The sequence below is a fragment of the Pristiophorus japonicus genome, unplaced genomic scaffold (assembly GCF_044704955.1).
Source record: "Pristiophorus japonicus isolate sPriJap1 unplaced genomic scaffold, sPriJap1.hap1 HAP1_SCAFFOLD_701, whole genome shotgun sequence".
NCBI lineage: Eukaryota > Metazoa > Chordata > Chondrichthyes > Pristiophoridae > Pristiophorus > Pristiophorus japonicus.
In genome coordinates, this window is record NW_027254615.1 from 220,562 (window position 1) to 247,982 (window position 27,421).

Below are 27,421 nucleotides of genomic sequence, written 5' to 3' on the forward strand. Positions count from 1 at the left end.
CCCTCTACCTCCCCGCCCTCCTCCTCTACCTCCCCCGCCCCCCCTCTCCCTCTATCTCACCCCGCCCTCCCTCTCCTACCTCCCCTCTCTCCTACCTCCCCTCTCCTACCTTCCTCCTCTCTCCTCCCCCCCTCTCTCCTACCTCCCCCCTCTCTCTCTCTCCCCCTCCCTCTCTCTCTCCTACCTCCCCTCCTCTCCCTCTCCCTACCTCCCCTCTCTCTCCTACCTCCCCTCTCTCTCTCTCCTACCTCCCCCTCTCTCCTCTCTCTCTTCTACCTCCCCTCTCTCTCTCTCTCTACCTCCCCCTCTCTCTCTCTACCTCCCCCTCTCTCTCCTACCTCTCCTCCCTCTCTCTCTTCTACCTCCCCCTCTCTCTCTCCTACCTCCCCTTCTCTCTCCTACCTCCCCCTCCTCTCCTACCTCCCCCTCTCTCTCTTCTACCTCCCCCTCTCTCTCTTCTCTCCTACCTCCCCCTCTCTCCTCCTACCTCCCCCTCTCTCTCTCTTCTACCTCCCCCTCTCTCTCTCTTCTACCTCCCCCTCTCTCTCTCCTACCTCCCCCTCTCTCTCTCCTACCTCCCCCTCCTCTCTCCTACCTCCCCCCTCTCTCTCTCCTACCTCCCCCTCTCTCTCTCCTACCTCCCCCTCTCTCTCTCCTACCTCCCCCTCTCTCTCTCCTACCTCCCCTCTCTCTCTCCTACCTCCCCCTCTCTCTCTCCTACCTCCCCCTCTCTCTCTCCTCCTCTCTCTCCCTACCTCCCCCTCTCTCTCTCCCCTACCTCTCTCTCTCTCTCTCCCCTACCTCCCCTCTCTCTCTCTCCCCTACCTCCCTCTCTCTCTTCTTCCTCACCTCCCCAGCCTGGCTGTTACTGATGTCTGGTGTTGGCACAGCCTGGAGGACCGGATACCTCCCAGGCCGCCTCGCTTCCTGTAAACACAGAACATTGGCCCGGAGCAGGCTCAGCCCAGTGACTGCGGTCTGACAGCAGTAGGATGCCACAGGCACTTCCTGACTGCAGCATCGCAGGGGGGGGGGGGGGGAGAGACACGCAGAGAGAGAGAGACAGAGAGAGAGAGAGAGAGACAGAGAGAGAGGCAGAGAGAGAGAGAGAGAGACAGAGACACAGACAGAGAGAGAGAGAGAGAGACAGAGAGAGAGAGAGAGAGAGGCAGAGAGAGAGAGAGAGAGGCAGAGAGAGAGAGAGAGAGACAGAGAGAGAGAGACAGAGAGGCAGAGAGAGAGAGGCAGAGAGAGAGAGAGGCAGAGAGAGAGAGGCAGAGAGAGAGAGAGGCAGAGAGAGAGAGAGACAGAGACAGAGAGACAGACAGAGAGAGAGGCAGGCAGAGAGAGAGAGAGAGAGAGAGACAGAGAGAGAGAGAGGCAGAGAGAGAGGCAGAGAGAGAGAGAGACAGAGACAGAGACACAGACAGAGAGAGAGAGAGAGACAGACAGAGAGAGAGGCAGAGAGAGAGAGGCAGAGAGAGAGAGACAGAGAGAGAGAGGCAGAGAGAGAGAGAGACAGAGACACAGAGAGAGAGACAGAGAGAGAGAGAGACAGAGAGAGAGGCAGAGAGAGAGAGACAGAGAGAGAGAGAGGCAGAGAGAGAGAGAGAGAGGCAGAGAGAGAGAGACAGAGAGGCAGAGAGAGAGAGGCAGAGAGAGAGAGAGGCAGAGAGAGAGAGGGCAGAGAGAGAGAGAGACAGAGACAGAGAGACAGACAGAGAGAGAGAGAGAGAGAGAGGCAGAGAGAGAGAGAGAGAGAGACAGGGGCAGAGACAGAGAGAGAGAGACAGAGAGAGAGGGAGAGAGACAGAGGCGCAGTAACTCCGCCAGCGCAGTGCTCCCTCAGTACTGCCCCTCCAACAGTGCAGCACTCCCTCAGTACTGCCCCTCCGACAGTGCGGCACTCCCTCAGTACTGCCCCTCCGACAGTGCGGCACTCCCTCAGTACTGCCCCTCCAACAGTGCAGCACTCCCTCAGTACTGCCCCTCCAACAGTGCAGCACTCCCTCAGTACTGCCCCTCCGACAGTGCGGCGCTCCCTCAGTACTGCCCCTCTGACAGTGCGGGGCTCCCTCAGTACTGCCCCTCCGACAGCGCAGTAACACTCACTCCCTCAGTACTGCCCCTCCGACAGTGGAGCACTCCCTCAGTACTGCCCCTCCGACAGTGCAGCACTCCCTCAGTACTGCCCCTCCGACAGTGCAGCACTCCCTCAGTACTGCCCCTCCGACAGTGCGGCGCTCCCTCAGTACTGCCCCTCTGACAGTGCGGGGCTCCCTCAGTACTGCCCCTCCGACAGCGCAGTAACACTCACTCCCTCAGTACTGCCCCTCCGACAGTGCGGCACTCCCTCAGTACTGCCCCTCCGACAGTGCGGCACTCCCTCAGTACTGCCCCTCCGACAGTGCGGCACTCCCTCAGTACTGCCCCTCCGACAGTGCGGCACTCCCTCAGTACTGCCCCTCTGACAGTGCGGGGCTCCCTCAGTATTGCCCCTCCGACAGCGCAGTAACACTCACTCCCTCAGTACTGCCCCTCCGACAGTGCGGCGCTCCCTCAGTACTGCCCCTCCGACAGTGCGGCGCTCCCTCAGTACTGCCCCTCCGACAGTGCGGCGCTCCCTCAGTACTGCCCCTCTGACAGTGCGGGGCTCCCTCAGTACTGCCCCTCTGACAGTGCGGGGCTCCCTCAGTACTGCCCCTCCGACAGTGCGGCGCTCCCTCAGTACTGCCCCTCTGACAGTGCGGGGCTCCCTCAGTACTGCCCCTCCGACAGCGCAGTAACACTCACTCCCTCAGTACTGCCCCTCCGACAGTGCGGCGCTCCCTCAGTACTGCCCCTCCGACAGCGCAGTAACACTCACTCCCGTGGGCTAACACTCTGACATACACTGGGCACCACGTTGGGGAACCGGTTGTTGCAATTAAGTAAACTGTGCGTCAATTTAAATGCTTTATTTGCAAACAAAATGATAAAACTTGAGGCGACGACATCGCTCGTGTGCTGAGGAATCCATTAAGAGAAGATTTCTTTGCCCGGCTGAGGGGCCTTCGATGGTCAGATACTCGGGCGGACCGGTCTCGATCTGCTCCCGCCCCGATTACTGGGCTCCTCGAGGGAATGGAGCTGCGGCAGAGAGCGTGGGAACAGTGCAGGGCGGGGCGATGTCACGGCAGTCTGGCGGGGGACGGGGTCAGGGGTCAGGGGCGAGGCAGGGCACGATTCCTGGGCCCCATCCTCCGTCTCTCGGCCTCCAGGGCGGGCTGTGTCAGCCCCTGCTGGACCATCTGGTTCCACTTGTGGATCCAGCGCTGGACGTTCAAGCCGTGCTTCTCGAGCCACGGGACCACGAACTGTGCAGGCTGCTCCCACCTGCGGAATCACCACACGGACACACACACTCTCACAACGCGGCCAGGTAGCAACCCTCCCACTGACCCCACGTCCCAACTCACCCAACCAAGCAAACCCCCCTCCCCCACGTCCCGCAAGGTCACCAACACCCCTCGCACAGGAGGGACTTGCTATTGAGGGAGTGCAGCGAAGGTTCACCAGACTGATTCCCGGGATGGCAGGACTGACCTATGAAGAAAGACTGGATCGACTGGGCCTGTATTCACTGGAGTTTAGAAGAATGAGAGGGGCTCTCATAGAAACATATAAAATTCTGACGGGACTGGACAGGTTAGATGCAGGAAGAATGTTCCCAATGTTGGGGAAGTCCAGAACCAGGGGACACAGTCTAAGGATAAGGGGTAAGCCATTTAGGACCGAGATGAGGAGAAACTTCTTCACTCAGAGAATTGTGAACCTGTGGAATTCTCTACCACAGAAAGTTGTTGGGGACCAGTTCGTTAGATATATTCAAAAGGGAGTTAGATGTGGCCCTTACGGCTAAAGGGATCAAGGGGTTTGGAGAGAAAGCAGGAATGGGGTACTGAGGTGAATGATCAGCCATGATCATATTGAATGGTGGTGCAGGCTCGAAGGGCCGAATGGTCTACTCCTGCACCTATTTTCTATGTTTCAGGGAGAGACTGGAGAAGCCGGGGTTGTTCTCCAGGGAGCAGAGAGGGTTAAGGGGAAGATTTGATCGAGGGGTTCAAAATCACGAGGGGTTGTGACGGAGTAGATCGGGAGAACCTGTTCTCGGGGGCAGGAGGGCGGGTAACCAGAGGGACACAGATTGACGATAATCGGCGAGGGAACCAGAGGGGGAGATGGGGAGAATGTTTTTACGCAGCGAGTTGTTGTGATCGGGAACGCGCTGCCTGAAAGCTCGGTCGGAGCAGGTTCAATAGTGACTTTCAAACCGGGAATTGGGTAAATACTGGAAGGGGAAATGTGCCGGGGCTGTGGGGAAAGGGCAGGGGGGAGTGGGACTGATTGGGTCGCTCTGTCACAGAGCCGGCACAGCACGGGCTCGAGGGGCCCAGTGGGATCCTCCTGTGCTGTAACAGTCTCTGGTTCTCGTTAACTGGGGTTTATTCCGAGGGGGATAAAATTTAAAAGCAGAGACGTTATGTTAAACTTGGATTGGACCTCAGTTAGACCACACTTGGAGCACTGTGCACAGTTCTGGTCTCCATATACCTGGGTTAGACCACACTTGGAGCACCGTGTACAGTTCTGGTCTCCATATACCTGGGTTAGACCACACTGGGAGCACCGTGCACAGTTCTGGTCTCCATATACCTGGGTTAGACCACACTGGGAGCACCGTGCACAGTTCTGGTCTCCATATACCTGGGTTAGACCACACTGGGAGCACCGTGCACAGTTCTGGTCTCCATATACCTGGGTTAGACCACACTGGGAGCACTGTGCACAGTTCTGGTCTCCATATACCTGGGTTAGACCACACTGGGAGCACCGTGCACAGTTCTGGTCTCCATATACCTGGGTTAGACCACACTGGGAGCACTGTGCACAGTTCTGGTCTCCATATACCTTGGTTAGACCACACTGGGAGCACTGTGCACAGTTGTGGTCTCCGTATACCTTGGTTAGACCACACTGGGAGCACTGTGCACAGTTCTGGTCTCCATATACCTGGGTTAGACCACACTTGGAGCACCGTGCACAGTTCTGGTCTCCATATACCTGGGTTAGACCACACTTGGAGCACCGTGCACAGTTCTGGTCTCCATATACCTTGGTTAGACCACACTGGGAGCACTGTGCACAGTTGTGGTCTCCGTATACCTTGGTTAGACCACACTTGGAGCACTGTGCACAGTTCTGGTCTCCATATACCTGGGTTAGACCACACTGGGAGCACCGTGCACAGTTCTGGTCTCCATATACCTGGGTTAGACCACACTGGGAGCACTGTGCACAGTTCTGGTCTCCATATACCTGGGTTAGACCACACTGGGAGCACCGTGCACAGTTCTGGTCTCCATATTATAAATGATATAGAGGCACTGGAGAGGGTGCGGAGAAGATTTACGAGGGTGATCCCAGGACTGAGAGGTTATAACTATCAGGAAAGGCTGGGGCTCATTTCTCTAGAGAAGAGAGGGCTGAGGGGTGAGCTGATGGAGGTGTGTAGATTATGAAAGGGTTCGATAGGGTAGACGTAGAGAAGATGTTCCCACTTGTGGGGGAGACCAGAACTCGGGGCCATCAATATACGACAGTCACTAATAAATCCAATGGGGAATTCAGGAGAAACTTCTTTACCCAGAGAGGGGTGAGAATGTGGGACTCGCTCCCACAGGGAGGGGTCGAGGCGAGGAGCAGAGATACATTTAAGGGGACGCTGGATAAACACATGGGGGAGACAGGGATAGAGGGATGGGGGGAGACGGAGAGGGGGCTGGTGTGGGTCATTAACCCCAGCGCCCAATGGGGCTGTAATTCTATGTAACGCCCAAACACACTGTTTGGGAATACACATCACTCACCAGTCCTGGACTTCACCCCGCAGAACGTCAGTGAGGCCAATTGCTTCATTGCATTGATCCAACAGTTGCTCAATGGCTGGGATCGTGGACGGAGTAAATCAGGAGAAAATGTTCCCCGGGAGCAGGAGGGCGGGTAACCAGAGGGACACAGATTGACGATAATCGGCGAGGGAACCAGAGGGGGAGATGGGGAGAATGTTTTTACGCAGCGAGTTGTTGTGATCGGGAACGTGCTGCCTGAAAGCTCGGTCGGAGCAGGTTCAATCGTGACTTTCAAACCGGGAATTGGGTAAATACTGGAAAGGGAAATGTGCCGGGGCTGTGGGGAAAGGGCAGGGGGGAGTGGGACTGATTGGGTCGCTCTGTCACAGAGCCGGCACAGCACGGGCTCGATGGGCCCAATGGGATCCTCCTGTGCTGTAACAGTCTCTGGTTCTCGTTAACTGGGGTTTATTCCGAGGGGGATAAAATTTAAAAGCAGAGACGTTATGTTAAACTTGGATTGGACCTCAGTTAGACCACACTTGGAGCACTGTGCACAGTTCTGGTCTCCATATACCTGGGTTAGACCACACTGGGAGCACCGTGCACAGTTCTGGTCTCCATATACCTGGGTTAGACCACACTTGGAGCACCGTGCACAGTTCTGGTCTCCATATACCTGGGTTAGACCACACTGGGAGCACCGTGCACAGTTCTGGTCTCCATATACCTGGGTTAGACCACACTGGGAGCACTGTGCACAGTTCTGGTCTCCATATTCCTGGGTTAGACCACACTGGGAGCACTGTGCACAGTTCTGGTCTCCATATAACTAGAGAAGAGAAGGCTGAGGGGTGAGCTGATGGAGGTGTGTAGATTATGAAAGGGTTCGAGAGGGTAGACGTAGAGATGATCCCACTTGTGGGGGAGACCAGAACTAGGGGCCATCAATATACGACAGTCACTAATAAATCCAATGGGGAATTCAGGAGAAACTTCTTTACCCAGAGAGGGCTGAGAATGTGGGACTCGCTCCCACAGGGAGGGGTCGAGGCGAGAAGCAGAGATACATTTAAGGGGACGCTGGATAAACACATGGGGGAGACAGGGATAGAGGGATGGGGGGAGACGGAGAGGGGGCTGGTGTGGGTCATTAACCCCGGCACAGAGCGTGCGGCCCAATGGGGCTGTAATTCTATGTAACGCCCAAACACACTGTTTGGGAATACACATCACTCACCAGTCCTGGACTTCACCCCGCAGAACGTCAGTGAGGCCAATTGCTTCATTGCATTGATCCAAGAGTTGCTCAATGGCTGGGATCGTGACGTTTCTGCACTCAGCATTCTGTTCCTGCACACGTTGGCTCAGGGCTGGGGAGGGGGACAGAGAGAGAGAGACATCTTAGTCAAGAGGGAGGTTCAGTGTCAGCGTAGCTCAGTGGATCGCACTGTCGGAGGGGCAGTACTGAGGGAGCGCCGCACTGTCGGAGGGGCAGTACTGAGGGAGCGCCGCACTGTCGGAGGGGCAGTACTGAGGGAGCGCCGCACTGTCGGAGGGGCAGTACTGAGGGAGCGCCGCACTGTCGGAGGGGCAGTACTGAGGGAGCGCCGCACTGTCGGAGGGGCAGTACTGAGGGAGCGCCGTACTGTCAGAGGGGCAGTACTGAGGGAGCGCCGCACTGTCGAAGGGGCAGTACTGAGGGAGCGCCGCACTGTCGGAGGGGCAGTACTGAGGGAGCGCCGCACTGTCGGAGGGGCAGTACTGAGGGAGCGCCGCACTGTCAGAGGGGCAGTACTGAGGGAGCGCCGCACTGTCGGAGGGGCAGTACTGAGGGAGTGCCGCACTGTCAGAGGTGCCATCTTTCGGATGAGACGTTAAACCGAGGCAGTGTCTGCCCTCTCGGGTGGATGTAAAAGATCCCGGGGCCACTATTTGGAAGAAGAGCAGGGGGAGTTCTCCCCGGTGTCCTGGGGCCAATATTTATCCCTCAACCAACATCACTGAAACAGACGATCCGGGTCATTATCACAGGGCTGTGTGTGGGATCTTGCTGCGCGCAGGTTGGCGTTTCCCACAATACAACAGTGAGCACACTACAAACAGTGTTTCATTGGGTGTGAGGTGCTTTGGGACGTGCGAAGGTGGTGAACAGTGCGATGGGAACGGGGAGTCTGGTTCGCCATGGCGGTGTCCGGTTAGAGTTTGTGGTCTCCGGCCGATGGCCCGAGCCCCTCGCTGTGTCCCCGTTGCGGGCGGGATGGTGCGTGTGCCCCTTACCCTGTGCGTCGGTGACCAGCGTGACATCGTGCTGGCTCTGCAGGTACTCCCTCTGGTGGCACAGCCTCACTCGCAGGGCAAGGACCTCCATCTTCAGCTCCATCGCCCGGCCAATCAGCCGCTCCGGGGCCTGGACAGGGGCGACAGCAGAGTTAGCAACAGGAGCAGGAGTGGGCCATTCGGCCCCTCGAGCCTGCTCCGCCATTTAATACCACCATGGCTGATCCCATCATGGACTCAGCTCCACTTCCCCGCCCGCTCCCCATAACCCTTCACTCCCTTATCGCTCAAAAATCTGTCTATCTCCACCTTAAATATATTCAATGTCCCAGCCTCCACAGCTCTCTGAGGCAGAGAATTCCACAGATTTACAACCCTCTGAGAGAAGAAATTCCTCCTCATCTCAATCCTAAATGGCCGACCCCTTATCCTGAGACTGTGACCCCTGGTTCTAGACTCCCCAGCCCGGGGGGAAACATCCTCCCTGCATCTACCCTGTCCAGCCCTGTAAGAACTGTGTATATGTCAATGAGATCACCTCTCCTTCTTCTAAACTCAGCCCAGTCTGCTCAATCTCTCCTCAGTAGCTGTGTCCGCTGTGGCTCAGTGGGCAGCTCTCTCTCGCGTCTCTGAGTCACAAGGTCGTGGGTTCGAGTCCCATTCCAGGGACTTGAGCACAACAACAATCTAGGCTGACACTCCCAGTGCAGTACTGAGGGAGTACTGCACTGTCGGAGGGGCAGTACTGAGGGAGCGCCGCACTGTCGGAGGGGCAGTACTGAGGGAGCGCCGCACTGTCGGAGGGGCAGTACTGAGGGAGCGCCGCACTGTCGGAGGGGCAGTACTGAGAGAGTGCCGCACTGTCGGAGGGGCAGTACTGAGAGAGTGCCGCACTGTCGGAGGGGCAGTACTGAGGGAGCGCCGCACTGTCGGAGGGGCAGTACTGAGAGAGTGCCGCACTGTCGGAGGGGCAGTACTGAGAGAGTGCCGCACTGTCGGAGGGGCAGTACTGAGGGAGTGCTGCACTGTCGGAGGGTCAGTACTGAGGGAGTGCCGCACTGTCGGAGGGGCAGTACTGAGGGAGCGCCGCACTGTCGGAGGGGCGGTACTGAGGGAGTGCCGCACTGTCGGAGGGGCAGTACTGAGGGAGTGCTGCACTGTCGGAGGGTCAGTACTGAGGGAGTGCCGCACTGTCGGAGGGGCAGTACTGAGAGAGTGCCGCACTGTCGGAGGGGCAGTACTGAGGAAGGCAGTGGGAAGTTATGGCAAGTTATCCTTCCGCAGATAAGGAGACTAAAACTGCATGCAGTACTCCAGGTGTGGTCTCACCAGGGCCCTGTACAGTTGTAGCAGGACTTCCCTACTCTTGTACTCCATCCCCCTTGTAATAAAGGCCAACATACCATTAGATTTCTAATCACTTGCTGTACCTGCCTGTTAACGTTCAGTGATTGGTGAACAGGGACACCCAGGTCCCTCTGAACACTGACAGTTCCCAATCTCTCACCGTTTAAAAATACTCTGCTTTTCTATTTATCCGACCTCACATTGAACTCCATCTGCCACGTCTTTGCCCATCACTTAACCTGTCGATATATCTTTGTATCCTCAGCAAACTTGGCTCGGTGTCAAACTTGGTCTGAGAATTGTTCGAGAAGCTCCTTCGGAAGTTTTATAATGTTACAGGCGCGAGATAAACCAGAGAAGTTTACAGCGCAGGAGGAGACCATTCGGCCCATCGTGTCCGTGTTGCCCCGGCCGACCAAGAGCTACCCAGCCTAATCCCACTTTCCAGCTCTCGGTCCGTAGCCCTGCAGGTTACAGCACTTCAAGTGTACATCCAAATGTGGTGAGGGTTTCTGCCTCTACCCCCCTTTCAGGCAGTGAGTTCCCCCCCAGACCCCCACCACCCTCTGGGTGAAGACATTTCCCCTCAAACCCCCTCTAAACCTCCCCCCAATTACTTTCAATCTGTGCCCCCTGGTTGTTGGCCCCTCTGCCCAGGAAAACAGGTCCGTCCTATCCACTCTATCCAGGCCCCTCATCATTTTATACACCTCAATCAGGTCTCCCCTCAGCCTCCTCTGTTCCAAAGTAAACAACCCCAGCCTATCCAATCTTTCCTCATCGCTAAAATTCTCCAGTCCAGGCAACATCCTGGTAAATCTCCTCTGTACCCTCTCCAGTGCAACATCCTGGTAAATCTCCTCTGTACCCTCTCCAGTGCAACATCCTGGTAAATCTCCCTGTACCCTCTCCAGTGCAACATCCTGGTAAATCTCCTCTGTACCCTCTCCAGTGCAACATCCTGGTAAATCTCCTCGGTACCCTCTCCAGTGCAACATCCTGGTAAATCTCCTCTGTACCCTCTCCAGTGCAACATCCTGGTAAATCTCCTCTGTACCCTCTCTAGTGCAACATCCTGGTAAATCTCCTTTGTAACCTCTCTAGTGCAACAACCTGGTAAATCTCCTCTGTACCCTCTCGAGTGCAACATCCTGGTAAATCTCCTCTGTACCCTCTCCAGTGCAACATCCTGGTAAATCTCCTCTGTACCCTCTCCAGTGCAACATCCTGGTAAATCCCCTCTGTACCCTCTCTAGTGCAACATCCTGGTAAATCTCCTTTGTAACCTCTCTAGTGCAACATCCTGGTAAATCCCCTCTGTACCCTCTCCAGTGCAACATCCTGGTAAATCTCCTCTGTACCCTCTCTAGTGCAACATCCTGGTAAATCTCCTCTGTACCCTCTCCAGTGCAACATCCTGGTAAATCCCCTCTGTACCCTCTCCAGTGCAACATCCTGGTAAATCTCCTCTGTACCCTCTCCAGTGCAACATCCTGGTAAATCTCCTCTGTACCCTCTCTAGTGCAACATCCTGGTAAATCTCCTCTGTACCCTCTCCAGTGCAACATCCTGGTAAATCTCCTCTGTACCCTCTCCAGTGCAATCACATCCTTCCTGTCATGTGGTGACCAGAACTGCACGCAGTACTCCAGCTGTGGCCTAACCAGTGTTTTATACAGTTCAAGCATAACCCTCCCTGCTCTTGTATTCCATGCCTCGCCTAATAAAGGCAAGTATTCCGTATGCCTTCTTAACCACCTTATCCACCTGGCCTGCTACCTTCAGAGATCTGTGGACCTGCACTCCAAGATCCCTTTGTTCCTCTACACCTCTCAGTATCCGACCATTTAATGTGTATTCCCTTGCCTTGTTAGCCCTCCCCAAATGCATTACCTCACACTTCTCCAGATTGAACTCCATTTGCCCCTGCTCTGCCCACCTGACCAGTCCATCGATATCTTCCTGCAGTCCCCAGCTTCCTTCATTGTCGACCACACGACCGATCTTAGTGTAAGCTGCAAACGTCTTAATTATACCCCCAATGTTCAAGTCTAAGTCACTGATATCGACCACAAAAAGCAAGGGGTTGAGGATTACCTTGTACAGCGGGAAAGACAGAGTGTTCTTGAGGTGGCGGGAGAACTGGGGGTTGTTAATCGAGGCGTCCATTCTGTGTATCGACAGCTTGTGTACTGGCACCCTCTGCACCCTGGAGAGAATCAAACGTCAGAAATAGGTCATTTGGCCCCTCGAGCCTGCTCCGCCATTCAGACATTGGAGGCAGTTCAGAGAAGCTTCACGAGGTTGATTCCTGAGATGAAGGGGTTGTCGATCAGGAAAGATTGGATAGGCTGGGGTTGTTTACTTTGGAACAGAGGAGGCTGAGGGGAGACCTGATTGAGGTGTATAAAATGATGAGGGGCCTGGATCGAGTGGATAGGATGGACCTGTTTCCCTGGGCAGAGGGGTCAACAACCAGGGGGCACAGATTGAAAGTAATTGGGGGGAGGTTTAGAGGGGGTTTGAGGGGAAATGTCTTCACCCAGAGGGTGGTGGGGGTCTGGGGGGGAACTCACTGCCTGAAAGGGGGGTAGAGGCAGAAACCCTCACCACATTTGGATGTACACTTGAAGTGCTGTAACCTGCAGGGCTACGGACCGAGAGCTGGAAAGTGGGATTAGGCTGGGTAGCTCTTGGTCGGCCGGGGCAACACGGACACGATGGGCCGAATGGTCTCCTCCCGTGCTGTAAACTTCTCTGATTCTATGAAGGTTGAGCAGGTTGGGCCTGTACTCTTCGGAGTTTAGAATGAGAGGTGATCGTATTGAAACGTATCCGATTCTGAGGGGTCTGGACAGGGTGGATGCAGAGAGGATGTTTCCCCTCGTGGGGGAATCTAGAACTCGGGGCATAGTCTCAGAATAAGGGGTCGGAGATGAGGAGGAATTTAGAAACATAGAAAATAGGTGCAGGAGTAGGCCATTCGGTCCTTCGAGCCTGCACCACCATTCAATGTGATCATGGCTGAACTCTGAGGGTGGTAAATCTGTGGAATTCTCTGCCTCAGAGAGCTGTGGAGGCCGGGACATTGAATATATTTAAGGTGGAGATAGATAGATTTTTGAGCGATAAGGGAGTGAAGGGTTATGGGGAGCGGGCGGGGAAGTGGAGCTGAGTCCATGATGGGATCAGCCATGATGGTATTAAATGGCGGAGCAGGCTCGAGGGGCCGAATGGCCGACTCCTGCTCCTATTTCTGATGTCGTACAGACACAGAGCACAGCGACACTCACTCATGCATTACCCTCCGATCCAGACAGGGCAGGGAGATGGCAGCGAAGAGATTCACCTCTCTGGCGAGGGAGTCGTGATGGTCGCCAGTCAGGGAGCGGATAGTCTGCTCGTGGGTCTCGAGTTTTGTCGCAACAAACAAAGCAATCTGCAACAACAGGAATAACTGGTATTTATATAGCGCCTATAACATAGTAAAACATCCCAAGGTGTTCACAGGAGCGATTATCCGACACACTGACACTGAGCCACATCAGGAGATGTTAGGGACAGGCGGCCAAAAGCTGGGTCACAGAGGGAGGTTTTAAGGAGCGTCTTAGAGGCGGAGAGGTTTAGGGAGGGAGTTCCAGAGCTTGGGGCCCAGGCAACAGAAGGCACGGCCACCGATGGTGGAGCGATTATAATCAGGGATGGTCAGGAGGGCAGAATTAGAGGAGCGCAGAGATCTGGGAGGGGCTGGAGGTGGTTACAGAGATAGGGAGGGGTGTAGGGGCTGGAGGGGGTTATAGAGATAGGGAGGGGTGTAGGAGCTGGAGGAGGTTACAGAGATAGGGAGGGGTGTAGGGGGTTACTGAGATAGGGAGGGGCGAGGACGTTAGAGATGTGGAGGGGAGAATTAGAACATTTTAATCTGAGAGACTGCGGAAGGAGGTGGCCATACAATAGCTTGGGACTGAGGGTGTAACCAGTTCCAATTCTCCGAATAGCTCCTTGTCACTGGTTCAATGCCGTGCTGTACCTGCCCTGGGAGTGTTTGATGGGACAGTGTAGAGGAAGCTTTACTCTGTATCTAACCCCCTGTACCTGCCCTGGGAGTGTTTGATGGGACAGTGTAGAGGGAGCTTTACTCTGTATCTAACCCCGTGCTGTACCTGCCCTGGGAGTGTTTGATGGGACAGTGTAGAGGGAGCTTTACTCTGTATCTAACCCCCTGTACCTGCCCTGGGAGTGTTTGATGGGACAGTGTAGAGGGAGCTTTACTCTGTATCTAACCCCCTGTACCTGCCCTGGGAGTGTTTGATGGGACAGTGTCGAGGGAGCTTTACTCTGTATCTAACCCCCTGTACCTGCCCTGGGAGTGTTTGATGGGACAGTGCAGACCGACCTCATTCTGTGTCTTCATCAAGTGACTCTTGGCTGATGAATTCCCTTTCACCAGAGCTCGGATAAGATCTTGTTTACCTTCCTGTAGAGAGGCAGAACGTTAACATAGAAACATAGAAACATAGAAAATAGGTGCAGGAGCAGGCCATTCAGCCCTTCTAGCCTGCACCGCCATTCAATGAGTTCATGGCTGAACATGAAACTTCAGTACCCCCTTCCTGCTTTCTCGCCATAACCCTTGATCCCCCGAGTAGTAAGGACTTCATCTAACTCCCTTTTGACTCCCAGTACGAGTTAAACCCACTGAGCCATGACTGTGCTGACACCGAGCAGCTCCTGGGTACACTGCAGACGACAACTCTGTGACATTCCAATTGTTCTGCTTACACTGTCGGAGGGGCAGTACTGATGGAGCCCCGCACTGTCGGAGGGGCAGTACTGAGGGAGTGCCGCACTGTCGGAGGGGCAGTACTGAGGGAGTGCCACACTGTCGGAGGGGCAGTACTGAGGGAGTGCTGCACTGTGGGAGGGGCAGTACTGAGGGAGTGCCGTACTGTCGGAGGGGCAGTACTGATGGAGCCCCGCACTGTCAGAGGGGCAGTACTGAGGGAGCGCCGCACTGTCGGAGGGGCAGTACTGAGGGAGCGCCGCACTGTCGGAGGGGCAGTACTGAGGGAGCGCCGCACTGTCGGAGGGGCAGTACTGAGGGAGTGCCGCACTGTCGGAGGGGCAGTACTGAGGGAGTGCTGCACTGTCGGAGGGGCAGTACTGAGGGAGCGCCGCACTGTCGGAGGGGCAGTACTGAGGGAGTGCCACACTGTCGGAGGGGCAGTACTGAGGGAGTGCTGCACTGTAAGAGGGGCAGTACTGAGGGAGCGCCGCACTGTCGGAGGGGCAGTACTGAGGGAGCGCCGCACTGTCGGAGGGGCAGTACTGAGGGAGCGCCGCACTGTCGGAGGGGCAGTACTGAGGGAGTGCCGCACTGTCGGAGGGGCAGTACTGAGGGAGTGCCGCACTGTCGGAGGGGCAGTACTGAGGGAGCGCCGCACTGTCGGAGGGGCAGTACTGAGGGAGCGCCGTACTGTCAGAGGGAGCCTGGTGTCAGAGGTCAGGGGGCCATCAGGCGCAAGGAGGCGATTAAGACTTGGCAGCGCAGGAAACGCGACAGATGGCGGGGGAATCACCGCGGACCCCGGCGACCCCGAGGAGAGGACCTACCACCAGGGTCTGGAAGTCCAGGATGCGTGCGTGCTTCTGTTGCAGTGTCTGGATCTCCCGGTTCCGGGCCTGGATGGCCACGGCCAGGAGGTGGCCCTGCTCCGTCAGCTCCTGCAGACAAGTCCCTCTGTCCGCCACGCTGGCCTCCAGCTCCAGAGCCTCCCTGCGGCAAACAACAAGCGCGGCGCGACGGTCAGATGCGGTGGTCAGACGGCTCAAGCTCAGCCCTCTGGCCAAGGCCGGGCCCGAGGTGACCATGGCTCTTTCAGCAACAGCACACCGTCCATTAATGGCCCGACAATTCGACACGCGCTGTTACAGAATAGATCCACAGAACGGGCACAGCCCAGGAGGCCGACATTCCGCCCCTCGAGCCCGTGACGGCTCTCTGCAAGGGCACCTCAGCCAGTCCCACTCCCCCAGCCCTCTCCCCGGAGCCCGGCACATCTCCCTCCTTCAGGGACGTATCCGACTCCCCTTCTGAAAGCCGCGATTGAGTCTGCCTCCCCCACCCTCTCAGGCAGCGCAGTCCCGATCCTAAACACTCGCTGCGTAAAAACACGTTTCTCCTCCGGCCAATCGCCTTAAATCTGTGTCCTCTGGTTCTCCACCCTTCCACCAATGGGGAACAGTTTCTCTCTCGATCCACTCTGTCCAGATCCCTCGTGATAGTGAGCAGCTCGATCAAATCTCCTCTCAACCCTCTCTGCTCCTCGGCAAACAACCCCCAGCTTCTCCAGTCTCCCTGTCACTGAAGTTCCCCCATCCCCCCGGGACCGTCCTGGTCAATCTCCCTCCCCTCCCTCACTGAGGCCTCACACCCTCCCTAAAGTGCGGGGCCCAGAATTGGACACAATCCTCCAGCTGGAGCCGGACCGGTGTGTTCTACAGGTCCCTCATAATTCCCACACTTTGGTACTCTACGCCTCTGTTTATGAAGCCCAGGATCCCGTAAGCTTGTTTAACCACTTTCTCAACCTGCCCTGCCACCGTCAGTGATTTGTGTCCATATCCCCCGGGTCTCTCTGTTCATGCACCCCCTGTAGGATTGTACCCTTTAGTTTATATTGTCTCTTGCTCTTACCACCAAAATGTATCACCTTGCACTTTTCTGTGTTAAACTGCCTGTGCCCCCTGCCTGCCCATTCCCCCAGCCTGTCTGTGTCTTCCTGAAGTGTACATTTGGTCAACACAGCACCATTTACTGCAGGGTTTTGGACGCTGGGACCCAGATCCTCCAACAAGATTGGGGGCTCACCGTCTCGTCTAACTCCTTGTTCACCCCGAGATCACCTTCCAACCCCGTCTCTCCTCCGTCACCAGGCCCGCTGGCTTCCAGCTCCCTAACATCGTCCATCTCCGCCCCCTGCCCCAGCTCATCCGCTGCTGAAACCCTCGTCTATGCCTTCATTACCTCCAGACTCGACTATTCCGGCCACTCACCTACCGAAACCATCAGCTCTTCCTAAACCCCGCTGACCCCGTGTCCTAACTCGCCTCGAGTCCCACTCACCCATCACCCCCTGTGCTCACTGCCCCCGTGTCCTAACTCACACCGAGTCCCACTCACCCATCACCCCCTGTGCCCCGTGTCCTAACTCACACCTAGTCCCACTCACCCATCACCCCCTGTCCTAACTCACACCCAGTCCCACTCACCCATCACCCCCTGTCCTAACTCACACCCAGTCCCACTCACCCGTCACCCCCTGTGCTCACTGCCCCCGTGTCCTAACTCACACCGAGTCCCACTCACCCATCACCCCCTGTGCTCACTCCCCAGTGTCCTAACTCACACCCAGTCCCACTCGCCCATCACCCCCTGTGCTCACTGACCCCGTGTCCTAACTCACACCGAGTCCCACTCGCCCATCACCCCCTGTGCTCACTAACCCCGTGTCCTAACTCACATCCAGTCCCACTCACCCATCACCCCCTGTGCTCACTGTCCCCGTGTCCTAACTCGCACCGAGTCCCGCTCACCCATCACCCACTGTGCTCACTGTCACCGTGTCCTAACTCACACCCAGTCCCACTCACCCATCACCCCCTGTGCTCACTGCCCCCGTGTCCTAACTCACACCGAGTCCCGCTCACCCATCACCCCCTGTGCTCACTGTCCCCGTGTCCTAACTCGCACCGAGTCCCGCTCACCCATCACCCCCTGTGCTCACTGCCCCGTGTCCTAACTCACACCCAGTCCCACTCACCCATCACCCCCTGTGCTCACTGCCCCGTGTCCTAACTCACACCCAGTCCCACTCACCCATCACCCCCTGTGCTCACTGCCCCGTGTCCTAACTCGCACCCAGTCCCACTCGCCCATCACCCCCTGTGCTCACTGCCCCGTGTCCTAACTCGCACCCAGTCCCGCTCACCCATCATCCCCTGTGCTCGCTGACCTACATTGGCTCCCGGTCCGGCAACGTCTCAATTTCAAAATTCTCATCCGTGTTTACAAATCCCTCCATGGCCCTCGCCCCCCTCCCTATCTCTGTAACTTCCTGCAGCCCCTACACCCCTCCCTATCTCTGTAACCTCCTCCAGCCCCTACACCACTCCCTATCTCTGTAACCTCCTCCAGGCCCTACACCCCTCCCTATCTCTGTAACCTCCTCCAGCCCCTACAACCCTCCCTATCTCTGTAACCTCCTCCAGCCCCTACAACCCCCTCGAGATCTCTGCACTCCTCTAATTCTGACCTCCTGACCATCCCTGATTATAATCACTCCACCATCGGTGGCCGTGCCTTCAGCTGCCTGGGCCCCAAGCTCTGGAACTCCCTCCCTAAACCTCTCTCTCTCCTCCTTCAAGACACTCCTTAAAACCGACCCCTTTGACCCAGCTTTGGGTTGCCTGTCCCTAATATCTGCCCCTGTGGCTCGGGGTCAGGTTTGGGCTGATTTCCGCTCCTGTGACGTCTCACTACGATACACAGGCACGGCGAGGGGGGCCTGACCTGGTGATGGACAGCTGCTGTGGGCTGTTCCCGTACTGCTCCTCCAGCAGCAGACTGAACTCCCGGGTCAGTAGCTCCAGTGTGGCGCTGGTCTCTCTCTCCCGCCGCACTGCCCCGATCTTCTCCACTGCCCGCACTTCGCATTCCATCCAGCCCTCCTGCGGGAGGAAGACCCAGTCAAATAACTCCCTCAATTAACACAAAATATCTGCAAAAGGACACAGACAGGCTCAGTGAGTGGGTAAAAATTTGTCAGATGGAGTATAATGTGGGAAAGTGTGAGGTCATGCACTTTGGCAGAAAAAAAATCAAAGAGCAAGTTATTATTGAAATGGAGAAAGATTACAAAGTGCTGCAGTACAGCGGGACCTGGGGGTTACTTGTACATGAAACACAAAAGGATAGTATGCAGGTACAGCAAGTGATCAGGAAGGGCCAATGGTATCTTGGCCTTTATTGCAAAGGGGAATGGAGTATAAAAGCAGGGAAGTCTTGCTCCAGTTATACAGGGTATTGGTGAGGCCACACCTGGAGTACTGCGTGCAGTTTTGGTTTCCGTATTTACGAAAGGATACACTTGCTTTGGAGGCAGTTCAGAGAAGGTTCACTCGGTTGATTCCGGGGATGAGGGGGTTGACTTATGAGGAAAGGTTGAGGAGGTTGGGCCTCTACTCATTGGAGTTCAGAAGAATGAGAGGTGATCTTATCGAAACGTATCAGATTATGAGGGGGCTTGACAAGGTGGATGCAGAGAGGATGTTTCCACTGATGGGGGAGACTAGAACTAGGGGGCTTGGTCTTAGAATAAGGGGCCGCCCATTTAAAACTGAGATGAGGAGGAATTTCTTCTCTCAGAGGGTTGTAAATCTGTGGAATTCTCTGCCCCAGAGAGCTGTGGAGGCCGGGACATTGAATATATTTAAGGTGGAGATAGACAGATTTTTGAGCGATAAGGGAGTGAAGGGTTATGGGGAGCGGGCGGGGAAGTGGAGCTGAGTCCATGATCGGATCAGCCATGATGGTATTAAATGGCAGAGCAGGCTCGAGGGGCCGAATGGCCCACTCTTGCTATTTCGAATGCAGCATATCGATGCATTTAAGGGGAAGCTGGATAAACACATGGGGGAGAGGAGATGGTGATTGGGGGAGGAGCCTGGTGTGGATCAGAAACCCCTGTACGGAGCTGTGGGACCCAATGGCCTGTGTCTGGGCCGTGTATTGGCTTGGAACAATAAACCAGTGGGATGATTGCTGTGCCTCAGGCTGAGTCTCCAAATGCTGCTGTCTCAATCTGTCCCCCACCACGGGATCCCCACTCAACAGAAAATAACGCCCCCTGCGTCATAATTACCTCCAGCAAAGACTTGACGGAGCGCAGGACAGCAGTGGGCTCAGACACATCCTGCAGGTGGGAACTGGTGTAGGCAAACCTGCAAACAGATCCACAGCACCATGGCCATATCGTCAGATTCCAATCTGTACATGGTCCCCCCATCCACACACTTACCATCTTCACAGTCATTGGCTCAGTGCTCAGGTAGAGTAAAGCTCCCTCTACACTGTCCCATCAAACACTCCCAGGGTAGGTACAGGGGGTTAGATACAGAGTAAAGCTCCCTCTACACTGTCCCATCAAACACTCCCAGGGCAGGTACAGGGGGTTAGATACAGAGTAAAGCTCCCTCTACACTGTCCCATCAAACACTCCCGGGGCAGGTACAGGGGGTTAGATACAGAGTAAAGCTCCCTCTACACTGTCCCATCAAACACTCCCAGGGCAGGTACAGGGGGTTAGATACAGAGTAAAGCTCCCTCTACACTGTCCCATCAAACACTCCCGGGGCAGGTACAGGGGGTTAGATACAGAGTAAAGCTCCCTCTACACTGTCCCATCAAACACTCCCAGGGCAGGTACAGGGGGTTAGATACAGAGTAAAGCTCCCTCTACACTGTCCCATCAAACACTCCCAGGGCAGGTACAGGGGTTAGATACAGAGTAAAGCTCCCTCTACACTGTCCCATCAAACACTCCCGGGGCAGGTACAGGGGGTTAGATACAGAGTAAAGCTCCCTCTACACTGTCCCATCAAACACTCCCAGGACAGGTACAGGGGGTTAGATACAGAGTAAAGCTCCCTCTACACTGTCCCATCAAACACTCCCAGGGCAGGTACAGGGGGTTAGATACAGAGTAAAGCTCCTTCTACACTGTCCCATCAAACACTCCCAGGGCAGGTACAGGGGGTTAGATACAGAGTAAAGCTCCCTCGACACTGTCCCATCAAACACTCCCAGGGCAGGTACAGCACAGGGTTAGATACAGAGTAAAGCTCCCTCTACACTTTCCCATCAAACACTCCCAGGGCAGGTACAGGGGGTTAGATACAGAGTAAAGCTCCCTCTACACTGTCCCATCAAACACTCCCAGGGCAGGTACAGGGGGTTAGATACAGAGTAAAGCTCCCTCTACACTGTCCCATCAAACACTCCCAGGGCAGGTACAGGGGGTTAGATACAGAGTAAAGCTCCCTCTACACTGTCCCATCAAACACTCCCAGGGCAGGTACCGCACGATGTTAGATGATGACCTATAGCTGAGGGGAGCTCCCCGGATTGGGCAGAAGCCGCTTTACCTCAGTGCCTCCATGTCCTTCACCACGTCCACCTTTGACGAGAGTTCCACAAGTTCCTCCTTGTTCTCCGCGGCGAGACTCTCCAACGCTGCGAGGATGTGGTTCGGTGGGTGAGTCGTGTTCAAACCCTGCACAGAGAGAGTCAGTGTGTGTGGGACCCGTACCTCAGTGAGAGTCAGTGTGTGAGGGACTGTACCCCAGTGAGAGTCAGTGTGTGTGGGACCCATACCCCAGTGAGAGTCAGTGTGTGTGGGACTGTACCCCAGTGAGAGTAAGTGTGTGTGGGACTGTACCCCAGTGATAGTCAGTGTGTGTGGGACCCATACCCCAGTGAGAGTCAGTGTGTGTGGGACCCGTACACCAGTGATAGTCAGTGTGTGTGGGACTGTACCCCAGTGAGAGTCAGTGTGTGTGGGACCCATACCCCAGTGAGAGTCAGTGTGTGTGGGACTGTACCCCAGTGAGAGTCAGTGTGTGTGGGACTGTACCCCAGTGAGAGTCAGTGTGTGTGGGACTGTACCCCAGTGATAGTCAGTGTGTGTGGGACTGTACCCCAGTGAGAGTCAGTGTGTGTGGGACCCATACCCCAGTGAGAGTCAGTGTGTGTGGGACTGTACCCCAGTGAGAGTCAGTGTGTGTGGGACTGTACCCCAGTGATAGTCAGTGTGTGTGGGACTGTACCCCAGTGAGAGTCAGTGAGTGTGGGACCTGTACCCCAGTGAGAGTCAGTGTGTGTGGGACCCGTACCCCAGTGAGAGTCAGTGTGTGTGGGACCTGTACCCCAGTGAGAGTCAGTGTGTGTGGGACCCGTACCCCAGTGAGAGTCAGTGTGTGTGGGACCCGTACCCCAGTGAGAGTCAGTGTGTGTGGGACTGTACCCCAGAGAGAGTCAGTGTGTGTGGGACTGTACCCCAGTGAGAGTCAGTGTGTGTGGGACCCGTACCCCAGTGAGAGTCAGTGTGTGTGGGACTGTACCCCAGTGAGAGTCAGTGTGTGTGGGACCCGTACCCCAGTGAGAGTCAGTGTGTGTGGGACCCGTACCCCAGTGAGAGTCAGTGTGTGTGGGACTGTACCCCAGTGAGAGTCAGTGTGTGTGGAACCCGTACCCCAGTGAGAGTCAGTGTGTGTGGGACTGTAACCCAGTGAGAGTCAGTGTGTGTGGGACCCGTACCCCAGTGAGAGTCAGTGTGTGTGGGACTGTACACCAGTGAGAGTCAGTGTGTGTGGGACCCGTACCCCAGTGAGAGTCAGTGTGTGTGGGACCCGTGCCCCAGTGAGAGTCAGTGTGTGTGGGACTGTACCCCAGTGAGAGTCAGTGTGTGTGGGACTGTACCCCAGTGAGAGTCAGTGTATGTGGGACTGTACCCCAGTGAGAGTCAGTGTGTGTGGGACCCGTACCCCAGTGAGAGTCAGTGTGTGTGGGACTGTACCCCAGTGAGAGTCAGTGTGTGTGGGACTGTACCCCAGTGAGAGTCAGTGTGTGTGGGACCCGTACCCCAGTGAGAGTCAGTGTGTGTGGGACACGTACCCCAGTGAGAGTCAGTGTGTGTGGGACCCGTACCCCAGTGAGAGTCAGTGTGTGTGGGACTGTACCCCAGTGAGAGTCAGTGTGTGTGGGTCCCGTACCACAGTGAGAGTCAGTGTGTGTGGGACCGTACCCGAGTGAGAGTCAGTGTGTGTGGGACCGTACCCCAGTGAGAGTCAGTGTGTGTGGCACCTGTACACCAGTGAGAGCCAGTGTGTGTGGGACCCTTACCCCAGTGAGAGTCAGTGTGTGTGGGACCTGTACCCCAGTGAGAGTCAGTGTGTGTGGGACCCGTACCCCAGTGAGAGTCAGTGTGTGTGGGACCCGTACCCCAGTGAGAGTCAGTGTGTGTGGGACCCGTACCCCAGTGAGAGTCAGTGTGTGTAGGACCTGTACCCCAGTGAGAGTCAGTGTGTGTGGGACTGTACCCCAGTGAGAGTCAGTGTGTGTGGGACTGTACCCCAGTGAGAGTCAGTGTGTGTGGGACCCGTACCCCAGTGAGAGTCAGTGTTTGTGGGACTGTACCCCAGTGAGAGTCAGTGTGTGTGGGACCCGTACCCCAGTGAGAGTCAGTGTGTGTGGGACTGTACCCCAGTGAGAGTCAGTGTGTGTGGGACCCGTACCCCAGTGAGAGTCAGTGTGTGTGGGACTGTACCCCAGTGAGAGTCAGTGTGTGTGGGACTGTACCCCAGTGAGAGTCAGTGTGTGTGGGACTGTACCCCAGTGAGAGTCAGTGTGTGTGGGACCCGTACCCCAGTGAGAGTCAGTGTGTGTGGGACTGTACCCCAGTGAGAGTCAGTGTGTGTGGGACCGTACCCTAGTGAGAGTCAGTGTTTGTGGGACCTGTACCCCAGTGAGAGTCAGTGTGTGTGGGACCCGTACCCGAGTGAGAGTCAGTGTGTGTGGGACCCTCACCCCAGTGAGAGTCAGTGTGTGTGGGACTGTACCCCAGTGAGAGTCAGTGTGTGTGGGACCCGTACCCCAGTGAGAGTCAGTGTGTGTGGGACTGTACCCCAGTGAGAGTCAGTGTGTGTGGGACTGTACCCCAGTGAGAGTCAGTGTGTGTGGGACCCGTACCCCAGTGAGAGTCAGTGTGTGTGGGACTGTACCCCAGTGAGAGTCAGTGTGTGTGGGACTGTACCCCAGTGAGAGTCAGTGTGTGTGGGACACGTACCTCTACCTGGCTCAGCCACTGCTGGTACATCACTCTCCTCAGGTCATGATTCCCATCTCTACGGAGAAAAGAAAAAAAAAAAACATTTTAGAAACAAAGCGCCAAATGAGGTTGAGCAAAGGTTAGAACATGATCAAATTACTCCTCGCCCCTCCCTATCTCTGTAATCTCCTCCAGCCCCTACACCACTCCCTATCTCTGTAATCTCCTCCAGCCCCTACACCCCTCCCTATCTCTGTAATCTCCTCCAGCCCCTACACCCCTCCCTATCTCTGTAACCCCCTCCAGCCCCTACACCCCTCCCTATCTCTGTAACCTCCTCCAGCCCCTACACTCCTCCCTATCTCTGTAACCTCCTCCAGCCCCTACACCCCTCCCTATCTCTGTAACCCCCTCCAGCCCCTACACCCCTCCCTATCTCTGTAACCTCCTCCAGCCCCTACACTCCTCCCTATCTCTGTAACCTCCTCCAGCCCCTACACCCCTCCCTATCTCTGTAACCTCCTCCAGCCCCTACACCCCTCCCTATCTCTGTAACCCCCTCCAGCCCCTACACCCTATCTCTGTAACCTCCTCCAGCCCCTACACCCCTCCCTATCTCTGTAATCTCCTCCAGCCCCTACACCCTATCTCTGTAACCTCCTCCAGCCCCTACACCCCTCCCTATCTCTGTAACCTCCTCCAGCCCCTACACAGCTCCTTATCTCTGTAACCTCCTCCAGCCCTACACCCCTCGCTATCTCTGTAACCTCCTCCAACCCTACACCCCTCCCTATCTCTGTAACCCTCTCCAGCCCCGACACCCCTCCCTATCTCTGTAACTCCCTCCGGACCCTACACCCCTCCCTATCTCTGTAATCTCCTCCAGCCCCTACACCCTATCTCTGTAACCTCCTCCAGCCCCGACACCCCTCCCTATCTCTGTAACCCCCTCCAGCCCTTACACCCCTCCCTATCTCTGTAACCCCCTCCAGCCTCTACACCCTCCCTATCTCTGCTTTCCTCCAATTCCGGCCTCTTGCTGATCCCCCGATTTCCATCGCTCCACCATCGGTGCGGGGCCCCAAGCTCTGGAATTCCTCCATTAACGGGCGGATGGTGACACGGGCTCCAAGAGCACCAGAGTTACTCACCCGTTCCTGTCCGTGGGTCTGTCCTGCTCATTGTACAACGACTTGAGGAATTGGAACCGTCCGAAGCATGCTCCCCGAACATCTTGCTGAGAGGGAGAGAGAGAGACGGAGAGAGAGAGATTTCGAGAGGGAGAGATTTCGAGAGGGAGAGATTTCGAGAGGGAGAGATTGCGAGAGGGAGAGATTGCGAGAGGGAGAGATTTCGAGAGGGAGAGATTTCGAGAGGGAGAGATTTCGAGAGGGAGAGATTGCGAGAGGGAGAGATTGCGAGAGGGAGAGATTGCGAGAGGGAGAGATTGCGAGAGGGAGAGAGAGATTTAGAGAGAGAGAGATTTGGAGAGAGAGAGATTTAGAGAGAGAGAGAGAGAGATTTAGAGAGAGAGAGAGAGAGAGAAATTTAGAGAGAGAGAGAGAAATTTAGAGAGATTTAGAGAGAGATTGAGAGTGATTTAGAGAGAGAGAGTGATTTAGAGAGAGAGAGTGATTTAGAGAGTGATTTAGAGAGAGAGAGAGATTTAGTACGAGAGAGATTTAGAGAGAGAAAGATTTAGAGAGAGAGATTTCGAGAGAGAGAGAGATTTCGAGAGAGAGAGAGATTTCGAGAGAGAGAGAGATTTCGAGAGAGAGAGATTTAGAGAGAGAGAGATTTAGAGAGAGAGAGAAATTTAGAGAGACTTAGAGAGAGAGAGGTTTAGAGAGAGAGAGATTTAGAGAGAGAGAGAGAGATTTAGAGAGAGAGATTTAGAGAGAGAGAGAGATTTAGAGAGACTTAGAGAGAGAGAGATTTAGAGAGAGAGAGATTTAGAGAGAGAGATTTAGAGAGAGAGAGATTTAGAGAGAGAGAGAGATTTAGAGAGACTTAGAGAGAGAGAGATTTAGAGAGAGAGAGATTTAGAGAGAGATTTAGAGAGAGAGATTTAGAGAGAGGGAGAGATTTAGAGAGAGATTTAGAGAGAGGGAGAGATTTAGAGAGAGATTTAGAGAGAGAGATTTAGAGAGAGAGAGAGATTTAGAGAGACTTAGAGAGAGAGATTTAGAGAGAGAGAGATTTAGAGAGAGAGATTTAGAGAGAGGGAGAGATTTAGAGAGAGATTTAGAGAGAGGGAGAGATTTAGAGAGAGATTTAGAGAGAGGGAGATTTAGAGAGAGAGAGAGATTTAGAGAGAGAGAGAGATTTAGAGAGAGAGAGAGATTTAGAGAGAGAGAGATTTAGAGAGAGAGAGAGATTTAGAGAGAGAGAGATTTAGAGAGAGATTTAGAGAGAGATTTAGAGAGAGAGAGATTTAGAGAGAGAGATTTAGAGAGAGAGATTTAGAGAGAGAGAGAGAGAGATTTAGAGAGAGAGAGAGAATTAGAGAGAGAGAGAGAGAGAGATTGAGAGAGAGAGCGATTTAGAGAGAGAGATTTCGAGAGAGAGAGAGATTTCGAGAGAGATATTTAGAGAGAGAGAGAGGGTTAGAGAGAGAGAGAGAGAGAGAGAGGTAGGGAGGGAGGGGGGAGAGAGGGAGGGAGGGGGGGGAGAGAGGGAGGGAGGGAGGAAGAGGAGAGAGGGAGGGAGGGAGGGAAGGAGAGAGAAGGAGAGGGGGAGAGAGAGGGAGAGGGGGAGAGAGAGGGAGAGGGGGAGAGAGAGGGAGAGGGGGAGAGAGAGGGAGGGGGCAAGAGAGGGAGGGGGCGAGAGAGAGGGAGGGGCAGAGAGAGAGGGAGGGGGAGAGAGAGAGAGGGAGGGGGAGAGAGAGAGGGAGGGGGGAGAGAGAGGGAGGGGAGAGAGAGAGGGAGGGGGGGAGAGAGAGGAAGGGGGAGGGGGGAGAGAGAGGAAGGGGGAGGGGGGGAGAGAGAGGAAGGGGGAGGGGGGGAGAGAGAGGAAGGGGGAGGGGGGGAGAGAGAGGAAGGGGGAGGGGGGGAGAGAGAGGAAGGGGGAGGGGATCAGAGAGAGGAAGGGGGAGGGGGTCAGAGAGAGGAAGGGGGAGGGGGGGAGAGAGAGGAAGGGGGAGGGGGGAGAGAGAGGAAGGGGGAGGGGGGGAGAGAGAGGAAGGGGGAGGGGGGGAGAGAGAGGAAGGGGGAGGGGGGAAGAGAGAGAGAGGAAGGGAGAGAGGAAGGGGGAGGGGGGGAGAGAGAGGAAGGGGGAGGGGGGGGAGAGAGAGGAAGGGGGAGGGGGGAGAGAGAGGAAGGGGGAGGGGGGGAGAGAGAGGAAGGGGGAGGGGGGGAGAGAGAGGAAGGGGGAGGGGGGGAGAGAGAGGAAGGGGGAGGGGGGGAGAGAGAGGAAGGGGGAGGGGGGGAGAGAGAGGAAGGGGGAGGGGGGGAGAGAGAGGAAGGGGGAGGGGGGGAGAGAGAGGAAGGGGGAGGGGGGGAGAGAGAGGAAGGGGGAGGGGGGGGGGAGAGAGAGGAAGGGGGAGGGGGGAGAGAGAGGAAGGAGGAGGGGGGAGAGAGAGAGGGAGGGGAAGGGGGGAGAGAAGAGAGGGAGGGGAAGGGGGGAGAGAGAGAGGGAGGGGGAGGGGGAGGGGGGGGAGAGAGAGGGAGGGGGAGGGGGGGAGAGAGAGAGGGAGGGGGAGGGGGGGAGAGAGAGGGAGGGGGAGGGGGGGAGGGGGAGGGGGGGAGAGAGAGAGAGAGGGAGAGGGAGAGACGGAGAGGGAGAGACGGAGAGGCAGAGACGGAGAGGGAGGGAGAGAGGGAGGGAGAGAGGGAGGGAGAGAGGGAGTGTTACAGTTTAGCAAGAGTCTGAAGGCACAATACATGCAGGAGTCCAGATTAAAACTCGAGCTTAACCCAACTGTCCAGGGTCCCTCCTCCAGCTCAGAAGCTCGTTTTAGAATATTCTCAAACACAGTGTTTATCATTTGATGCAGGGTTTCACCAATGAAGGGCA

At 55.8% G+C, this 27,421-nt stretch overlaps 1 protein-coding gene across 1 annotated transcript; it reads right to left on the reverse strand.

Annotated features, from left to right (window-relative positions):
- Nucleotides 1–7,010: 7,010 nt before the first annotated feature.
- haus5 (HAUS augmin-like complex, subunit 5) lies at nucleotides 7,011–24,644 on the reverse strand (the record flags this gene model as incomplete). The annotated part of the gene is made up of 11 exons (XM_070874172.1): nucleotides 7,011–7,267; nucleotides 8,175–8,304; nucleotides 11,619–11,730; nucleotides 12,815–12,960; nucleotides 13,918–13,998; nucleotides 15,135–15,297; nucleotides 18,094–18,251; nucleotides 19,445–19,523; nucleotides 20,727–20,854; nucleotides 23,426–23,483; nucleotides 24,559–24,644. Coding segments are annotated over 11 exons (1,278 nt in total), but the record flags the coding sequence as incomplete, so codon positions are not given.
- Nucleotides 24,645–27,421: the final 2,777 nt, after the last annotated feature.